At 34.1% G+C, this 18,818-nt stretch overlaps 2 protein-coding genes across 6 annotated transcripts; both read right to left on the bottom strand.

Annotated features, from left to right (window-relative positions):
- Positions 1 to 8,406: 8,406 nt before the first annotated feature.
- On the bottom strand, positions 8,407 to 10,896 carry LOC105639529 (retrovirus-related Pol polyprotein from transposon RE2). 2 transcript variants are annotated; one of them, XM_020681499.3, is made up of 3 exons: positions 10,076 to 10,853; positions 9,201 to 9,404; positions 8,407 to 8,890 (listed from the first exon to the last, which is right to left on the bottom strand). In XM_020681499.3, the coding sequence occupies exons 1-3, from the start codon at positions 10,416 to 10,418 to the stop codon at positions 8,865 to 8,867; spliced, it is 573 nt and encodes a 190-aa protein (XP_020537158.2). In that variant the 5' UTR covers positions 10,419 to 10,853; the 3' UTR covers positions 8,407 to 8,864. The 2 variants fall into 2 exon arrangements, 1 of the variants encoding a protein (XP_020537158.2); XR_016320131.1 differs by lacking the exon at positions 9,201 to 9,404 and having other exon boundaries at positions 10,076 to 10,896.
- Positions 10,897 to 11,779: 883 nt separating this feature from the next.
- Positions 11,780 to 16,504, bottom strand: LOC105639508 (putative F-box/LRR-repeat protein At3g18150). 4 transcript variants are annotated; one of them, XR_002285025.3, is made up of 5 exons: positions 15,393 to 16,503; positions 14,340 to 14,513; positions 14,038 to 14,253; positions 13,138 to 13,336; positions 11,780 to 12,749 (listed from the first exon to the last, which is right to left on the bottom strand). XR_002285025.3 is itself a non-coding variant. In XM_012223590.4 (4 exons), the coding sequence occupies exons 1-3, from the start codon at positions 16,314 to 16,316 to the stop codon at positions 14,038 to 14,040; spliced, it is 1,314 nt and encodes a 437-aa protein (XP_012078980.1). In that variant the 5' UTR covers positions 16,317 to 16,504; the 3' UTR covers positions 12,785 to 13,333. The 4 variants fall into 4 exon arrangements, 2 of the variants coding, with proteins under 2 accessions (XP_012078980.1, XP_012078979.1); XR_016320130.1 differs by having other exon boundaries at positions 11,780 to 12,741; XM_012223590.4 differs by lacking the exon at positions 11,780 to 12,749 and having other exon boundaries at positions 12,785 to 13,333; positions 15,393 to 16,504.
- Positions 16,505 to 18,818: the final 2,314 nt, after the last annotated feature.

Genomic DNA, 18,818 nt, shown 5'->3' with positions numbered 1-18,818 from the left:
CATTGCCCATTCTCATATAATCTCCAAAGAAGTGAATCCACGGGCAAAAGTCCCTTTGAGATCATCATGGGACAGCAGCCCCTCACTCCCAATGCAATCACAGCTTCATATGCTAGCGCAAATCCAGCAACTCACAAGTTTGCGAGGGAATGGCATGAAGAAATGGGCCGACACCAAGCGGCGACCAAGAGAGTATGCCGAGGCAGACAAGGTGCTGATCAAACTCCTTCCTAACCAATTCAAATCATTGCGCAAGGTGCATAAAGGGTTAGTGAGGAAGTACGAGGGACCATTCCCCATCATCAAACCAGCAGGGAAGGTTGCGACCTGCCTCCCAAGTTGAAGATTCATAATGTCTTCCATGTTAGCATGTTAAAACCTTATCATGCGGATGATGAGGATCCAAGTAGGGGCGAGTCTACCCGAGCACCAACTACTGTCATTACCGAATTTGACAAAGAGGTTGATAGCATTCTCAATTCATGAGTAGTACGGCGACGCGGAGTGCCAAACTATCGCGAGTACTTGATCAAGTGGAAGAACTTGCCACAGTCTGAAGCTAGCTGGGAGCATGAAGATATTCTTTGGTAGTTCAGTGAAAAGATAAAGGATTATAACGCGACAAGGGCGTTGCAAGATTGAGTGGGGGAGAGTGTTACGCAAAAGGTTCTAGAAGCCGCTAGAATTCATGGGAAAGGTCTAACAAGGCCAAGAAAGAGCTACCAAGTTCAAGAAGCTTCTAGATCCATGAAGAAAACTCTAGCCCACAAGGTATTTAGGTGTATAATCTATAATATTCTAGATTATTCTACACATGTGTAAGGTGGATGGTAAAATATCTTTAAATCTAGAATGATCCACTAAATCTCCACCACACATTTCTTGTAAAGAATTGTAACCACATGTTAAGGAGGTGGAAATTCCTATAAATACCTCACCTCCCCTCATTTGTAAATCATCCAAGCATTTGAGTAATAAGAGATCTACAACAAAGCTCTTACAAGCTCTCTTGTGTTCTCCTCTCTACTTAGCTTACATTTTTGCTCCAACACGACTCCAAGGCTTACTTAGCACATCCTAAAGTCTCAAGGGTGACTAAATGCCGCGCAAATAGGCAAAGGAAAAACCTATCTCCATGACATGCTGCTCTTATAATTACAACAGTAAAAAAAAAAAAACAAAAGAATAAGGTTCAAAATATCTTTTAACAAAAATTCAAAACTTGAAACAATTCAAGTTTGAACTTTCTAATAAGCAACAATTCAAACTTTAAACTTTCAATAGTAATAAAAAATAGTTGTCTGTTAATATGCCCCCTCAAGTTGGAGCATGAAGATCTCGTATGCCAACTTGGCTATCAAAAATTGGAACTGATGTGCACTTAAACCCTTGGTAAAAACATCTAATAATTATAAATGAGTAGAAAGATGATAATAAACCAGTATCCCTTATTGAATTTAATGAAGCACAAAATGACAATCTACCTCAATGTGTTTAGTACGCTCATGATAAATAAGATTATTGGCCATATGCCTGGCCACCTGATTATCACAATAAAGAGTTATAGGTTGAGAGTGATTAACTGTCAAGTCGGAAAGCAATTGACATAACCACACCAACTCTGCAGAAGCAGTAGCCATTGCGCAATATTCCACTTCTGCCGAAGAGCGAGAAACAGTAACTTGTTTCTTGCTTCTCCGTGAAATATGAGAGTTCCCAAGAAAGACAGTAGCCACTAAAAGATCGGTGAGTAACAGGACAACTAGCCCAATCTGAATCACACTATGTATTAAGAGAGAGGGAACTTATAGCTAAAAGAAATATCCCTTGTTCAGGAGCAAATTTTAAATAATGCAATATGCGAAGCCCTACTGTCCAATGATTTTCTTGTGGTTGATGCATGAATTATGATAAAACTTGAATAGAATAATAGATATCATTTCATGTAATAGTAAGGTAAATTAAACAACCAACTAACCAACGATAGGGACAAGGATCATGGAGCATAGGGCTGTCATCCACGCTTAATTTGTGATGTTCCATAAGAAAACGAACAGGTTTACAACCGAGCAAGCCAATTTCTTGTAAAATGTCAATAACATATTTCCTTTGAGACAAGACTACACCATCCTAGTTACGAGCCACTTCTATACTAAGAAAGTAATTGAGTACTCCAAGATCCTTGATGGGAAACCAAGCTACCAATCAAGTTTTTAATGCCACCAATAGGTTATCACCATTCGTGGCAACAATAATATCATCGACATATACTAGAATTTCTGCAAAAGAATGATCAGTTTGATAAACAAAAAGAGAAGTATCAGCATTAGACTGGTGAAAACAAGAATCAACTATAGCAGTAAAGAATTTTGCAAACAACTATCGCATGCTTACTTTAAACCATATAAGGATCGACGAAGACAACATACTCGGGTATCATCAATAACCAAGTATCCTAGAGGAGGTTGCATGTATACCTCCTCATCTAAATCACCATGGATGAATACATTTTGGACGTCTAATTGGTGAAGAGTCTAATATTTAACAGCCGCAATGGCTAAAGGAGCAAATCGTAGTGAGCTTAGCTACGAGGGCGAAAGTCTCCATGTAATCTAATACTTCAACTTCATTATATCCTTTTGCAACCAATCGCGCCTTGGAATGCTCTGTAGTCCCATCTAAATTATATTTGATTCAATACCCATTTGCATCTTATGGCCTTTTTATCTAAAGGTAATGATTCCAAAGTCCAAGTATTATTTTTCTCAAGTGCTTCTAATTCATTTTTCATTGCATCCAACCAATGGGGATCCTTTACTACTTGCTTATATGAAGATGACTAAATTCTGCTAATTAATGGCTGAAAGAAAACAAGCATGGGATTTTGTAAATTTAGCAAAAGAAACATATTGAGAGAAAGGGTACAAAGTACCTGAAGAGACTGAATTGGCAGAGGTAAAACAAGGACCCTTATTTCTTTTAGGCAATGTAACTTGGTAATCAGCAAAACGAACTGGAACAGTTTTGTTAGGTCTTGGTCTTGTGGTGGATACAGATTGTATTTGTGGCCCCGGTTGTGTTTCTTTAAGTACATTAGGTGTTGTATTTTGTGAAGATACTGATTTAGAAATGGGAATTTGTTCAACAAAAGTTCGTTAAAGTGTAGTAGTATTTTCGATGGTATTAGGAACAGGCAAGGGAATGGGTGTTGGACTAAAAGTTGGTTCAGAAAATTTGCGACTAGTTTTATACGGAAAAATTTATTCATGAAACAGCACAACAAGGGATATAAAAATGAGATGTGTTTTTAAATTATAGACTTTGCATCCCTTTTGGCCTTGTAGGTATCCTAAAAAAATATAAGGAATAGCTCGTTCTTGAAACTTATCATGTGATCATGAAAGAACTGGGCATAACACAAACAACCAAAAACACGAAAGTGCATGTAATCTAGTTTGAAAGAAAATAGAAGTCTGTAAGGACCTTTTCCAGATAATAAAGGAGTTGGTGTGTGATTTATTAAATAAGCAGTTGTTAACAAACATTCTCCCTAAAATTTAATGGCAACCCTGCATGAAAACGCACAGTCCTTGCAACTTCTGATAATTGTCTGTGTTTTCTTTCTACCACACCATTTTGTTGTGGTGTAAAGACACAAGAAAATTGATTTAAAATACCTTCTTTTTTATAGAATTGTTGTAAGGAAATGTTGGTGAATTCTTTGCCATTATCACTACGAATGATCTTTACAAGGCTTCCAAATTGTCTATGAACCATCGCAAGAAAAGAGGATAACAAATGAAAATTTTCAGTTTTAGATTTTAGCAAATAAACCCAAGTGGCTCTAGTGAAATCATCAACAATAGTTAAAAAATAATGAGCTTTGGACAAAGGTGGAGTATGATAAGGATCCCATAAATCACAATGGATTAAATCAAAAGCTGTAATAGTTTTAATAAAACTGAGGAAATGGCTTTCGAATTTGTTTTGCACGATGACAAGCATCACAACAATTATTAACATCATTAGAATTGAGGATTTGAAAATTCAAGAATGAGAGGCAAGTGTTGGAAGAAAGGTGACCTAGTCGCTATGCCATAAAAAGTCTTATCTTGGTGAGAAATATGAGTTGATCCTAAAGTCACATTGCGACAATAATAAAGGCCATTCTTAAGGTCACTCATGCCAATCAACCTCTTCGTTTCTAGGCCATGTAAAAGACGAAAGGAAGGGAAAAAATGAGCAACGTAATTTAATGTGGTGGTTAATTTGCTGATTGAGATGAGGTTACTAGAAAAGCAAGGTATATATAGCACATGGTTTAGAGTTATTGCAGAATTAAGCTTAACATCTCTAAATGAGCGAGCAATGACATGTGATCCATTTGGATTCGAAAAGGAAATTCGAAAAATAACTTACTTTCATTTGTAAGCATGTCATTTTGGTTGGTCATATGATCTAAAGCTTTTGAGTCTGAAATCCAATCATCATTATCTAAAGAAGAAACATCTGCCTTACTAGCAAAATTTGTAATAGAGCCTGTAAATGGCAAGGGTTTGTTGCTGTTTAACTTCAAAAGAGCCATCAGTTGATTGAGTGTTATTACCGCTTCTTCTACGGATTTTCTTTTCATTATTCTTATTCTTGCCCCGCCATTCCAGATAACCATATATCTCAAAACAAGTCTCTTTGGTGTGTCTGAACTTTTTACAATGCTCATAAAATAATTTTGAAACATCACGAGTTATGGAAGAGCTTTTAGTTCCAATAGAAATACCTTTGGATGTGTTGAATGTTGCACTTTCAATGATAGCAGTTCCTTTTTGCAATTGTGACTTGTTGTTGGCATTCTTCTTGATTGACCAAAGCATAAGGTCAAGATAACGAAGGGAGGGGCTCTGTGTTAGAAATTCGTGACCTAAGAACGTTGTATTTGTCATGAAAGCCCATTAGAAACTGGTAAGCCTTTTATTTCTCTTTTTCTGCAGAAAAAGTTATAGTAACTCCACAGGTATATACTGGAACTTGAGAATAAGACCCAAATTCATCTCACAAACCTTTGAGTCATGTGTAATATTGAATCATTGTTTGATCCCTTTGTTGTGTATAGATGATGTCCATTTTTCAATTGGTATACACAGGGTGTATTCCCTTGTGAAAGACGTTCTTCTAAATCTAACCATAATTCCCTTACTGTGTCAAAATAAGCCACATTGTCATGTAAAGAGGGATGGAGTGAGTTAAAAAAAGCCAAGATATCACCATAGAATTGGTCTTAATCCATGCAGCTAAGTCTGGTGAATTTGCAGGAGGACAAGAGATAGCGCCATCAACAAAACCAAATTGGTTCCTACTAACAAGGCACTAGTCATGGCTCTACGCTAAGTAAAGTAGTTGTCATCATTTAGTAAATAAGAAAAAAGAGAAATGCCAGGACTATCTGATGGATCTAAAACATATGGTGAAAATTGATCGGTGGGTGTCGTCATATTAATTTGGGTTTTAGTAATAAAGCTCTTATACTATGATAAATTTTTATATCTATTGTATTCAAATACAAAAGTAACAGATATTTCAGAAAAACAAATTGGGAAAATTCTAGAAGATATTTCATTGAATGAGAAAAAAATCTATATTACATGTATATAAGCGTCTCAGCGTTATTTCGTTATAGCTTCTAGAATAAGTTGTTTTTCATCTCTAAATAACTTGCCAACTAGGATTTCTAGTCTAACCAACTGGTATAATAAATACTAACATGATCCACACCGTATCATTTAACTTGGTTCTGTGTTTTCTAAAACTCCCTATTTTGTGTCTAAACTCTACGTTTTGCTATTTGGTAATACACCCCCCCCACCCCCCCACCCCACCCCCCCCCCCCCCCACATACACACACACAAGCTGGAGAATGGATATTATACATTCCCAGCTTGAGTATCATAGATCAGAAGGAGGAGATGGGGAGAGGTTTGGTGTAGATTTCTTCTAAATGAGCATGAGATGGGACGTGTAAGAGATGAATGAGACTATATTTGACTTTTTCACAAACAATATGACAATCTAATTCAATGTGTATGGTCCCTTCGTGAAAAGTTGGGTTAGCTGCAATGTGGGGGGCGGATTGATTATCACAGAAGACAGTTGCTGGTTAGGGATGAGCAATCTTCAAATCATTCAAGATGTAAGAAAGCCATTGGATCTCACACATTGTTGCAGCAAGGGCTCGAAACTCTGCTTCAGAGGAGGATCGAGACACTGTGTGCTACTTTTTAGATTTTTAGCTAATAAGTGAGTTACCAAAACTTCATAGCCTGTAACCGATCTCCTAGTGTCAAGGCATCCAACCCAGTCAGAATCACTGAAGGCCTTGAGTTGTATGGAAGATGAGGATGAAAGAATAATCCCAAACCAGGAGCTTGCTTTATGTATCTAAGCACTCTGTGTAATGCCTGTTGATATGCACTTGTTGGAGCTGATAAAAATTGGCTTAATTGATTCACAGCAAAAATGAGTTCATGCCTAGCTGTGGTGAGACAGAGTAGTTTTCCAACAAGCTTTCTGTAGCTAGATATATCAGTTAATGGTGTTCCAGTAATATCACTGATTTTGACATTGGAATCCATTGAAGTGGAGCATGGTTTGGATGCCAAAAAACCAGTTTCTGCTAAGAGCTCCAAGGCATAATTTTTTGACAAAGTGTTATACCTTTATGAGATTGTGCAATCTCAAGGCCAAGAAAGAATCTTAAAGGGCTAAGATCTTTTATTTTAAAAAAGGCCATCAAGAAGTTGTTTCATTTAAATTTCAAGCATATCATTTCCTGCTAGTATCACATCATCAACATAAATGAGCAAGGTAGTGAATGAATGGGACTCGTGGAGAGTAAAAAGAGAATGATCAGAGGGAGATTGAGTCTAACAATTTTGGATTAAGACTTGTGAAAGCTTGAAGAACCACTACCTGCTTGCTTATTTTAAGCTATAAAGGATCTTTTGAAGTTTACAAACCTGAATTGGTAATACTATGAGACCCTGAGGTAGGTGGCATGTAAACCTCCTCATTTAAATCTCCATGCAAAAATGCATTGTTGACATCCAATTAATGGAGATGCCAATGCTTTATTGTAGCCAAAGCAAGTAATAGTCTGATGGTAGTCATCTTTGCTATAAGACTGAATGTATCAAGATAATCCAGCCCTTCAATTTAGGTATAACCCTTAACCACTAGCCTAGCTTTATGTCTCTCTATACTTCCATCTGACCTGTGCTTGACTTTGTACACCCACTGGCAGCCTATTGGAATTTTTCCAAGTGGAAGTGTAACTAAAGTCCAAGTGTGAGTTTTATTTAACGCTTCTAGTTCAGCAGACATGGCATCCCTCCAAACTTGATGTTTAACTACCTTTCGATATGATTTGTGTTCAACAATAGAAGTAATATTTGATATGAAATGACAATAAGAAGGGGATAAGTGTTTGTAAGAGATAACTGCAAACAAAGGGTGTTTAATGGAGGTGTTTAGTGAAGAATCTGATGCAGCCAGATTACAATGGTAATCTTTAAGATATTATGGGGCTCTTCTTATTCTTTGGGGTCGAGATGGTAAAGGAGAAAGGGAATTAGAGGACACGAGAGGTTGTATTGTTGGGGAAGGGACAATAGATGTTGGGGAAGGTTCATACAAATCTGCAGAAGGGTAACAGATGGAAGTGGAATCTGTAAGTTAGGAAAAGCTATATGTAGGGAATAGGGGATTAATAAAGGGAAATTGGTTTTCATGGAAGATAACATGTCTAGATAAGAATATCTCTCTATTTTAAAGGTCCATGAGAAGATACCCTTAATACTAGGTTTAAAACCCAAAAAGATTGATTTCCTGGCTCTTGGATTTAACTTTTTTCTGTGAGAAGATAATGTTTTAGTGTAGGCAAGACAGCCAAACACTCTAAGTTCCTGATAATCTGGAGGTTTAAGATAGAATTTTTGGTAAGGGGATTCATTTTGTAATAAGGGAATAGGGATTTTATTAATCAAGAACATTGAATGCAGTACAGCATAACACCAAAAGGATTTGTGTAAATAGGATTGGAAGAGCAATGATCTAGTCACATTTAGAATGTGTTGATGCTTCCTTTCAACAATGCCATTCTGCTGAGGTGTCTCCACTCATGAAGTTTGATGTTGAATTCCCTTAAGTTTGTAAAACTCATACATTTGGAATTCAATACCATTATCTGCTCTTACTTGCTTGAATTTCATATTAAATTGTGTTTCAATCATTTGTATGAAAGCTTGAACTAAGGATCTCACTTTTGATTTGGCTTTCATTAAAAAAAAAAAAAAAAAAACCCAGTGTCCATGTAAAGAAGGAACTAACAGGCCCCCAAATATCCATATGCAACAATTCAAAAGCAGAACTAGTGACGATTCACTTATTGGAAAAGATAATCTCCTTTGTTTTGCCAAATGACAGCAATCACTGGGCATAGTATTGGAATTACACTAAACAGAGGTAGAAATCTTAGAAATTTCAAGTAACCTTGGATTTTATAAGTACCCAAGTCAAAAGCAGAACTAGTGACAGATTCACTTATTGGAAAAGATAATCTCCTTTGTTTTGCCAAATGACAGCAATCACAGGGCATAGTATTGGAATTACACTAAACAGAGGGAGAAATCTTAGAAATTTCAAGCAACCTTAGATTTTATAAGTACCCAAGTCTATAATGCCATACAAGCTCCATTAGAAATGAGACTTGTGGTACTACTGTAGCAGAAGCAGTAATAGCACAGATAGAATTCACCAATTGAGAAGATGTTGGAGAAGTCAAGGCATAGAGACCAGCTTGAACTTCAGTTGTACTAATCTTCTTCAATGTAAGGTAAACCTGGATAACACAAATATTGCCTTCAAAATGGAAGCCACATGCCAACTGATTAATGAGTCTAGTGACTGAAATCAAGTTAAATTTGAAATTTGGTATGCATAACACATTAGTCAATTGAAAGTCTTCTATGAAAAATTTGTGCCTGAATAAGCAGCAGTAACAAAGCTTCCATCTGGTAGTTTTACAGAAATTGGCTTAATCTTTCTATATGTCGTGAATAATGAAAAAGAGAAGCAAAAATGATCGGTGGCGCCTGTGTCTAGAAGCCATGAATGGTGTGCTATTTGATTAAGAAGAATCACAGAATTACCTATTGTGTTGTCTAGGACAGATGAGTTTGTAACATCAATGGTTGCATTTTGTTGCATAGGAGTTACAACATTATTGACAGCATGAGCTATATTGTCAATTGTTTTATGAGTCATGTCTGGTTGTTCTTGGATGAGAGAAACCAACTTCAAGTGTTGATCTAGTGTCACGGACATATTTGAATTTTCTAAAGCATTATGAGAATCTGCCGCAGAAAAATTACTAGCATCACACAGAATAACAGTAAGTTGAGTTGCATTGTTCTTAGACCGAAAATTAGGAGGGTAACCATGCTTTTTATAACAAGTCTCAACTGTATGCATTGGTTTATCTCAATAAGTGCAAAACTTAGTTCCTGTGTTCATCTGATTTCTGTTCATCTGAGGAGAGTATGCTTTCGAAATAAGCATCTGAAATCTATTACCACTAATTCTATGCCAAAAGAATTGTGGTTCCCATTCTTATTTCCAGAAGAGTGGTTAATACTAGTGTTTAGCCTAAAAGATTTATTCAATAAGGCCTTTGACTCAAAATTACTTGACTATAACAACTGCCTCTCCTATTGTATAACCAGAGCAAAAACTTTATTCACAGGTGGCAGAGGGTCTAGCATCATTCCTTAAGATTTAACATATGCATATTGATCATTCAGGCCCTTCAAAAACCTAATCACACAATCATTCTCCATATAAGTCTTGAACACATTAATTGCACCATAAGCACAAGGCATAGCACAAGAACAAGTAGGTATAGACCTGAAATTGAAAAACTCAACCCATAAGATTTTCAGTTGAGTAAAATATTCAGTTACAGACAACTCTCCTTGCTTAAAACTAGAAATTTCTTTTTGGAGATCTGAGATTTATAATACTTCACCTTGAGAAAAACGATCTTGCATATCATTCCATACATCAGATGCCTTGTCATTCCATAATATACTTTGTGCAATTGAAGGAGACAAAGATCTTGTGATCCAAGATAGAACCATGGTGTTGTATCTCTCCCAAGTAGAGTACATAGGATCAGTCCGAGATGGTGGAGGCAGCGAACCATCGACAAACGCCGTTTTGTTCTTTGAAATTAGCACCACCCTCATGGGTCTAGCCCATGAGTGGTAATTAGAACCAGAAAGAATAGGTGAGACTAAGACAAGAGCAAGATTTTCATTAGGATGAAGAAAATATGAATTAGAAGGGTTCTGGAGGTAATCGTTGGCCATTTTACTTCAAGTTGAGGAACAAGAAACAGTAAGAATGATTTCAACAAATATCAAAGGAAACTTGAATCAAGAACTCATGAAGAACAACAAACACTGATAGCTTCGCAGATCAAAGGAGGAAGACGATATTGCTCGATACCATAAAAGAGATTTCAGAGAAAACAAATTGGGAAAATTCTAGAATATATTTCATTGAATGCGGAAAAATCTATTTACATGTATATAAGCTTCTTAGCTTTATTTCGTTACAGCTTCTAGAATAAGAAGTTGTTTTTCATCTCTAACTAACTTGCCAACTAGGACTTCTAGTCTAACCAACTGAGTACAATAAATACTAACATGATCCGCACCCTATTATTTAACTTGATTCTGTGTTTTCTAAAACTCCTCGTTTTGTGTCTACAATCTGCATTTTGCTATCTGTTAGTAAAAAGAAGAGTTGCTGCTCTTATAATTACAACAGTAACCAAAAAAAAAAAAAAAAGTTAGGCACAGAATCTCTTTTAACAGAAATTCAAAACTTGAAATAATTCAAACTTGAACTTCCTAATAAGCAGAAATTCAAACTTTAAACTTTGAACAATAACAAAAAAAAAAAAAAAAAAAAGTTGTTTGTTTTATAGATTACATTTCGTGTAATTTTGATGATAATATCATCTATATTATCTTCTATTATACGGTTTAGAGTTTGATTTGGATTATTCAAATAATAAACCGAAACTGAACTACAAACCATTTTTTCAAAATTTATAGACCAAACTAAATTAAACTGCTTAATATGATTTGGATTGACGATTTATTCTGTTGAGATTCAGTTCTAATGAGCAATTCGGAATCCGAATCAGACCTAACTCTTTAATTCAGTTCAAATTCAAACCGTATTGTGATAAGGCTTATTGTAGTAAGTCGCATATCAAATTTAAAGCAAACCCAATTTTGAGTTCTGACTTTAATTTTATCAACTGCGAGCACCATACTTCTTCACATTACCAAGAACTTAATTATGACCATGGTGGAAGGAAATAAAAAATTTGCATAAAGCCTTACTTTTAGGCATGACAACTGTTTCAAAATTGCAGGTTTCTATTTTAAAACCACCAATTCCAATTATAAAAAAAAGTGAAACTAAAACCAAATGCTTTAGATGATTTCTAAGACGGGTTTAAAATCGCTAGTTCCAGTTTTATTTTGGTTGAAAAAGAAAATTAAATAAATTATTTTAGAACTTTTCTTTAGATTTTTTAGCTTGAATAAACAATAATAATAAACATTACTATTGAAAAACACTAAAATAATTTAATAAAAATTCTTAAAATTTATTTTAAAAAATTATAATAACACAAAAAAATAAATAGGGAGTCTTTTTAAGAACATAATTTTTACGGTTTCAAATTGGAACCGTCAATTTTAAACTGAAATTAACTGTCAATTTAAAAAATGAAGAATCAAAACCGAACTTTTAGTACACGACAGTTTGAAATCAAAAACCGTTGACCACTTAGTGCCGATTTTGACCAATTCTTGTTTGAAATCGAAGCATGGTCACCCCTACTTAGTTTGTTGTTGTTGTACACTGAAGAATTCAAAATCTTTGCATATTCTGGAGATGAAAGTCACAAAACTAGTCATAGACTTAAACAAAACTGATGTGCTGCTTAAATAGCGGCAAGATGGACTCAAGTCCCTCACTAGTCATAGTTTTATCACGGAATGCGTGGATTGCTTGGTCTTTTCCTACTGTTCCCTTTGTCAAGCTAAATACCGATGGTTCTCTTGTAGGGTCTATAGCGTGCGGAGGGGCTCTGATTAGGTACGGCCCAGGCAGGCGGATCAAAGGTTTTGTCTCCAAGCTTGGAACTTGCTCGGTCCCAGAAGCGGAGCTTTGGGCTATTCTTGAAGGACTAAAACTTGCTAACGACATGGGTATCTCCCATTTGGTTATTGAATGTGATAACGAGACGGTTGTTCAGCTTGTGAACGGTGGTGTCGCTTCTGAAGGGTAGCACGCTTCAGCTAGTTGTAGCTATCAAAAATCTTCTTACTCATGATTGGGTTTGCAGGCTGTTTCATGTGCATAGAGAAGCAAATCACAGTGCTACTTGCTTAGCTAAATTTGTTAGGCATTTCCCTTTAGAAACCAATGTCTTGTTAGAACCTCCTACTGGTCTTGCCTATTGGTTGAACCATGATATTTCTGGCATTGCCCACCAACGTTTATGTTTGTGGTTCCCTGAGCTTTGCTCTTCCTTTTTACCAAAAAAAAGAAAGGCAGTAGTCTATAATTCCAAGAGGACATTCAGTGATTAATATTTGAAATTTCCGTCTGAAGATCTTCCATTCGAATTTTTTGGTGAGATCGGAGGAAATTATGAAAAAGGAGACAATGCACACTATTATTAATTATAATACTTGCAAAAGTAATATATTTCAACCAATAGTCTTAGACAGTCGCTTGAAAGAGCAACTTCAGCTAGCATTCCTCTTATTTTAACTATATACTCCCCCCATAACATAATATTAAGATTACTTTCCCTTTTCATTTTTCTCAAATTATAGTTCTATTTTCCTTTTCAGAAGAAAATAATCTTTATGGGTTCTTATTCTATCCCAATTTAGTATAATTAAAAATAAAATTACACAGAGTAAATAATTATGTAATGGAGATTTAATTAATTCAATATCTACTCATTCTATTTAACTGAAAGCATCAACTTCTAACCTTTCTTACTCAAATTAGCCACAATCTGGTATTGTTGATTTGATTGAGCCTGTCGAAGAATACTGAGGCAGCCAAATCTTGCTCTTGGGTTTGAAACAAAAAGTTTCTCATGAGGAGGAGCACTGCAAATCTAGTTACTCTATCCTTAATAATGTTAAAACCATTAGAAACTTCACCATCCTCGGGCAATGGATGGCTGCTGCAATTAAAAATGCAAAATTATTAGTCTTTGAATAGAGATAAAAAGTATAGGAGACTCAACTTAAGAAGCATCCCACATTTGTAAGCTATACAAAAAGTATTTAAGAAAAAAATATATAGAATTTTAGGAAACTTATTGTATTGCTAGAGTGCAATGGAATTTCTCCTGAGAAACATACAAGAATACCAAGACTCAAATTCCAGAGGAAAAGCAGCACCAACTGAAAATATAGCAGACTATCACAATTCAGGCCATAAAAATAGGGCATATCTCTAGCAAATACAGAAAAATAATTTATACTACATTGATTTAAAGAAGAATCACATTAGACTCTCAAATCACAGGCAAAAATACCATAACGTTCATAATTATGTCATGTGGGACGTCGATAATCAAAACTTACTTCCTTGTTTGGTCTAGATGAATCAAGAGTAAAATTCATTTACAAATAATAAAATTTCGTTTGGTTATGTTTAAGTTCCATAGGTTTAGTTTCTAAGTTCAAAATGAACATTTTCATTTATAACAAATATAAAAATTCAAACGAAATTGTATAAAATTTTCGAAAATAAGTTTCTTTTGTTAGGTGTGGATATTATGCAACCTAAACTGTCTTACTTCATAATATGAACTATTTTTTTCAATATAGATTCAGAATTCACCAACCACATTCTTAAACTTGAGATTTAGAAATGTACCTAAGGGCCTGTTCTTTGCAGAATCACTACTTTACGGGAAGCATCCGCACTCGGGGGAAACAAAATAACCTTTTCCAGAACTACTCCATGATCAAATAAAAGTGCCAAGAAGAATGCAATCCTCTCTACTTCTTCACAACCTCTTATTTCAACAAATGTAAGTTTTGGCAGAGACAGATGAATTGGTTTATTCAAAAGCTCTTCTGAGAGGCATTCCTGGAAATTAAAGATTGGAAACAAGCAACCTAAGGACATAGATCCATAAAAATTCAGAATTGCCAGAATTATGGCAGAGCACTTACATCATTATCTATCTTACAAATGTAATCTAAGATCAAAGTCTCCAGATTAGGCGAAATTTCCAGTATTGCAGCTATACCAAGCAGATCATACTTTGAGTACTCTGTTCTTAGCTCTAAATGCTTGAGATTGCAGAATATAGATATTTTTGAAAAAATATCAGTTGACGTAAGAAGCTGCATATGAAAAAAAAAAAAAAAGGACCGAAGTAGCACCATTATTAAACATCTGACCGTAATTGTCAAAAAATAAATATCCTTGAAGATGATAAAAAGAAGAAAGTTGAACACAACTATCCCAAAAACAATTCACAGATGTTTTCAAAAATACACACAATGCTCCTGTCCACATCCATATAAGATATCTTCTAAGCTTAGAAATTGACCAAACAAAGTTAGGAGGTGGCATAATAATTGTATTACTAAAAGCTCAAGAAAATCAATCAAACTAAAACTTCATGGAATTTGTTTGGGAATCTATTACAAACCTCAAAAATTCATTTGAAATTCTATGTATTTAATTATCTGAAATAGATTATAAGCCAAATTCTAACAAATTCAACAAAATTTGACAATTGATTATGAAAAGAATATTTTCAAAATTTTCAAAATGGCTTCATAATTTAAAATTGATTCCATATATTGAAATGCAATAAACAAAACATGAGAATTCATATATATAAAATTAACTGACAAATGAAATGAATACCAGATTCATTTAATTTCCAATACAATATCACTAAGAAACATACAAATGTACAGCTACTTCTCTATTTGCAAAAAATAGAGGCAACTAATCTTAAAAGGGGAAAAAACAGTTTTCATGATCAAATAGCAGGAGATTTCCATAAAAAGAAATACATTGCACAAAATAAACTCCAGCTAACTCCAATTTGATCCAACGAGACAAGTTAAATAACACAATTAATGCTACAAAAGGATTCAAAATTTGAACTCGAAAACTTCCAGGATAACAAATATTCTGTGACAGAGCTTATAAATATGTTTATGTCTTAAACAAGATAAGAAACTGCAGGATATAAGTAAAAAGAATACCTTAAACCACCAATTCTGGACTGTAAGACGCTTGACATGAAGAAGGAACCTCATAACCTGACTCCAATGCCTATAATACTTCCACATATGCAAGAAAGCAACGCCAGCTTCAACTAAACCCGATAAGTTCTTAAAATCATACTTCTCCACATGAAAACCAATCATTTCTAATGACACAAGATTTGGACAAGAAATCTCAAGCGACCCATCCTCACAAGTAAAGTAGTTAAGATGCAACACCGTAATCTTCAAAGAACAAATTTTCACATCCTTCATCCCATAACAGTACTCAAGACCCAAAAAAACCAAATTCACACACCCAGAAATCAAATTAGACACCATTTCATCGCTTAAATAGACCTGATCGAGAAAAACCGACTTCAGAAAGCTAAGTCCCATAGAAGCAACATTAGTAGGGAGAGTAATACGACATTTTGTAAGCTTCAAAATCTTAACATTCCCATTTTTAAGCAAAAAGAAAGGAAAATCGTAATCTGATTCGATATCAGAAGTCTGGAATTCCCTGCTTATGTAGAAATCGAGCTCGAGTTGTTGCACGTGATGGAGAATTGCGTAGCGAACCCATGAGTCTACATGAGAGGAGTAGAGATGTTCTTTGAAGTCAAACTGGAGGTGGAATTTTTGGAGTGGAGGAGAAGTTGAGGGCCGGCGGATTAGTGTTTGGTTGATGAAGTCCGCGAGAGAGCGAGCAGGGATGGAGGTGGCGGTCGAGACAGAGGAGTATGGGAAATTGAGGGAAGAGAGTTGGCACCAGAGATATCTCCACTTGCGGCAGAGTAAGGAGGTTTGGATGGCGGATTTTGTGGATAAGAAGGAGAGGATGTGTGTCAGGATTTCTTCTGGAAGGTCGTTCAGAGAATGATCTACGGCGGAGAACACGGTGGCCGCATTTGGGTCCGCCATTTTTTGACTTTGGCTTGGCTTCAAAATTGACTCTAGGAGACGGAGAAATTATATAATGGCGTTCGGGTCCAAGGAGAATGCCACGTCGAAGGAGGTTTTGCCATTGAAGCAAAATCACAAGCAATTGTTTTTGTTAAAAGATTTTAATTTAACCAACAATTATGTTTGGGTGGTAGCTGACTTCAATTCCAAAAAGAGTGAGAACTTGCCAAAAAAACTATACATTATAGGACCGAAAGGGATTAAATCAACAAGATATAAAAAAAATTAATTTAAAATAATAAATTATATTTAATTGATTGCAATTTTTTATATTTAATTTAAATATATGAAAAAATTATAATTGTATCTTTATATTTTATTAAAAAAATTATTTTACCCTGATTTTTTTAAAAATAGATCATTATACCCTACATTTTGAATCCATTAAATTAAATTGCCCTTTCTTTAGGTTTTTGTGATTTTAAACATTAAATGCACGTAAAATGACACAATTGACCTTAATTCTATATATTTATCATATTTATCTTCTATTTTCTTCCTTAAGCAAACCCTAATCCTTCCAAACAAAAATATAAAAATAATATGTTAGGTTTTTGGTATAATAATCTATTATAACCTCATGTTAATTTGATTATGGATTAAATTTGAGAGAAAATATATAGAACGATTGAATCGGAAAGGCCAATTGACAAAAATTTTTTTCCAAATTGTGTCGTAATTGATGAAGCACAAATATAGATTTGGATATCATAAACCTGGTAAAATGCTTCAAATCCTCAACGGCTCAAATGGTGTAGGTAGCATTTGTCTTCAATGACTCCTTAATTGACGTTGAGAATAATAGTCATCTTCTAATTTTCATTGCTTCAAAGTAAATTTTCATCATGACAGTGTACATTTTCCAAAACCAAAAGATTTACAAATGACAAGGATGCTGCAGATTTTCTTTGTTAGTTTATGGCTTTCTTTTGGGCTTTTTATTATAAAATTTGCTATTGGTAACAATTAGTTAACATATTAGTTTTGTTTTATTCATTTTTGAACATTTTCAGAAGAGTTTTCTAAATGATATGACACTAGGAGCTGTTGTGTTGTTGAAGCTATGGATAAGATACAGATTTATTTGATGAGAGAGAAAGAGAGGGAGAGGAAGAGGAAGAAGGTATTTTGGTGATGATTTCTCTCTCTCTCTTTGGACTATTAGATTTTCCTTTGATTTATGTTCTAAAATTACAAAAAATGGACAGAATGGCAATGTAGTATAACCGACTCAACATGTAAAGGTACAGTAACATACTTTTAAAACGACAAGGGTAAAGCATTTTTTTTTTATAAAATATGGTGGTACGATTATAATTTTTCCTAAATATATCTGACTTTTAGGATTTATTTTTAGTTTAGATTATTACAAGCCGAACAACCCGCACGTTGTCGTGGGACTTTTTATATTTTCATTTGAAATTAGTAAATAAAGAATTTATTTTCTCTCACACATAAAATAGCATGTGGATCTTAAGAATATTTATGTCAATGTTTAAATACATCGATATAGATATATTTTATGCATTAATATATTGTATTGTAAGTTTAATTATATATTTATTACATGGATATATATGCATTAAGCTAATAGTTCAAAAGGCCATTTAGTAGCCATCTTCAGTATATTCAACAACACATTGTCAAAAAGGTTATTTATATCCACAACAATCAGGTTTTCTTCTTACCTATATAATATATATAATATTATCAAATATAGTAAATTAGTAATTAAAATTTGGATTTAAAAAGTTAAATTTGAAGATAAATTACTTTCACGATTGTGAAATATACTTTACCTATATTGGTTTTTATATACAACCAAATATGTCTAAAAAGTCATGTCAAAAGTACCATTTATGTTATAAGAAAAATACATGTTTGACAATACCAAATGTAAAGCCTATAGTGTTATAAGCATTTATATATATATATATATATATATATATATATATATAACTACAAACTTGTATAGGAAACAACAATTCTAAACATTATTATTAGCAATTTTCTACTATCTATGTCATTTGAAATAATGAAGTTGGCTAAAGAAGTTTGATGACAAAAGAAAAATATGTGTTAAATATCATGTTAAAAAGGCTATCTACATGCAAAATGATTAAGTATTTTTCTTCCTTGTTTGACAATACTAAATATAAAGTTTATATTATGTTATTTTATAATCATATAAAACTTATCGCTGATATAATGCTAAAAGTATTTTAAACATTCGAAAGTCTTACAAAAAAAAAGATATGATTGTATAGTATACTATACCTATATTGTTTTTTTTATACATAACAAAATATGTTTGAAAAGTCAATTGTAAAAAAAACCATTTACAACCCAGATAATAGAGTTCCAAAAGAGTTTGTGCACATCTATAAATTAAACCAAATAATAATATATAACAGATAAATTTTTCTACAATCTATCTCATTTCAAAAACGTAAAATCGGT

This window comes from Jatropha curcas, chromosome 3, assembly GCF_041381405.1.
Source record: "Jatropha curcas cultivar XTBG-Jc1 chromosome 3, XTBG_Jcur_1.0, whole genome shotgun sequence".
NCBI classification, from domain to species: domain Eukaryota; kingdom Viridiplantae; phylum Streptophyta; class Magnoliopsida; order Malpighiales; family Euphorbiaceae; genus Jatropha; species Jatropha curcas.
Note: the sequence above shows the minus strand (reverse complement) of the source record. Positions and strands in the feature narration are given on the sequence as shown.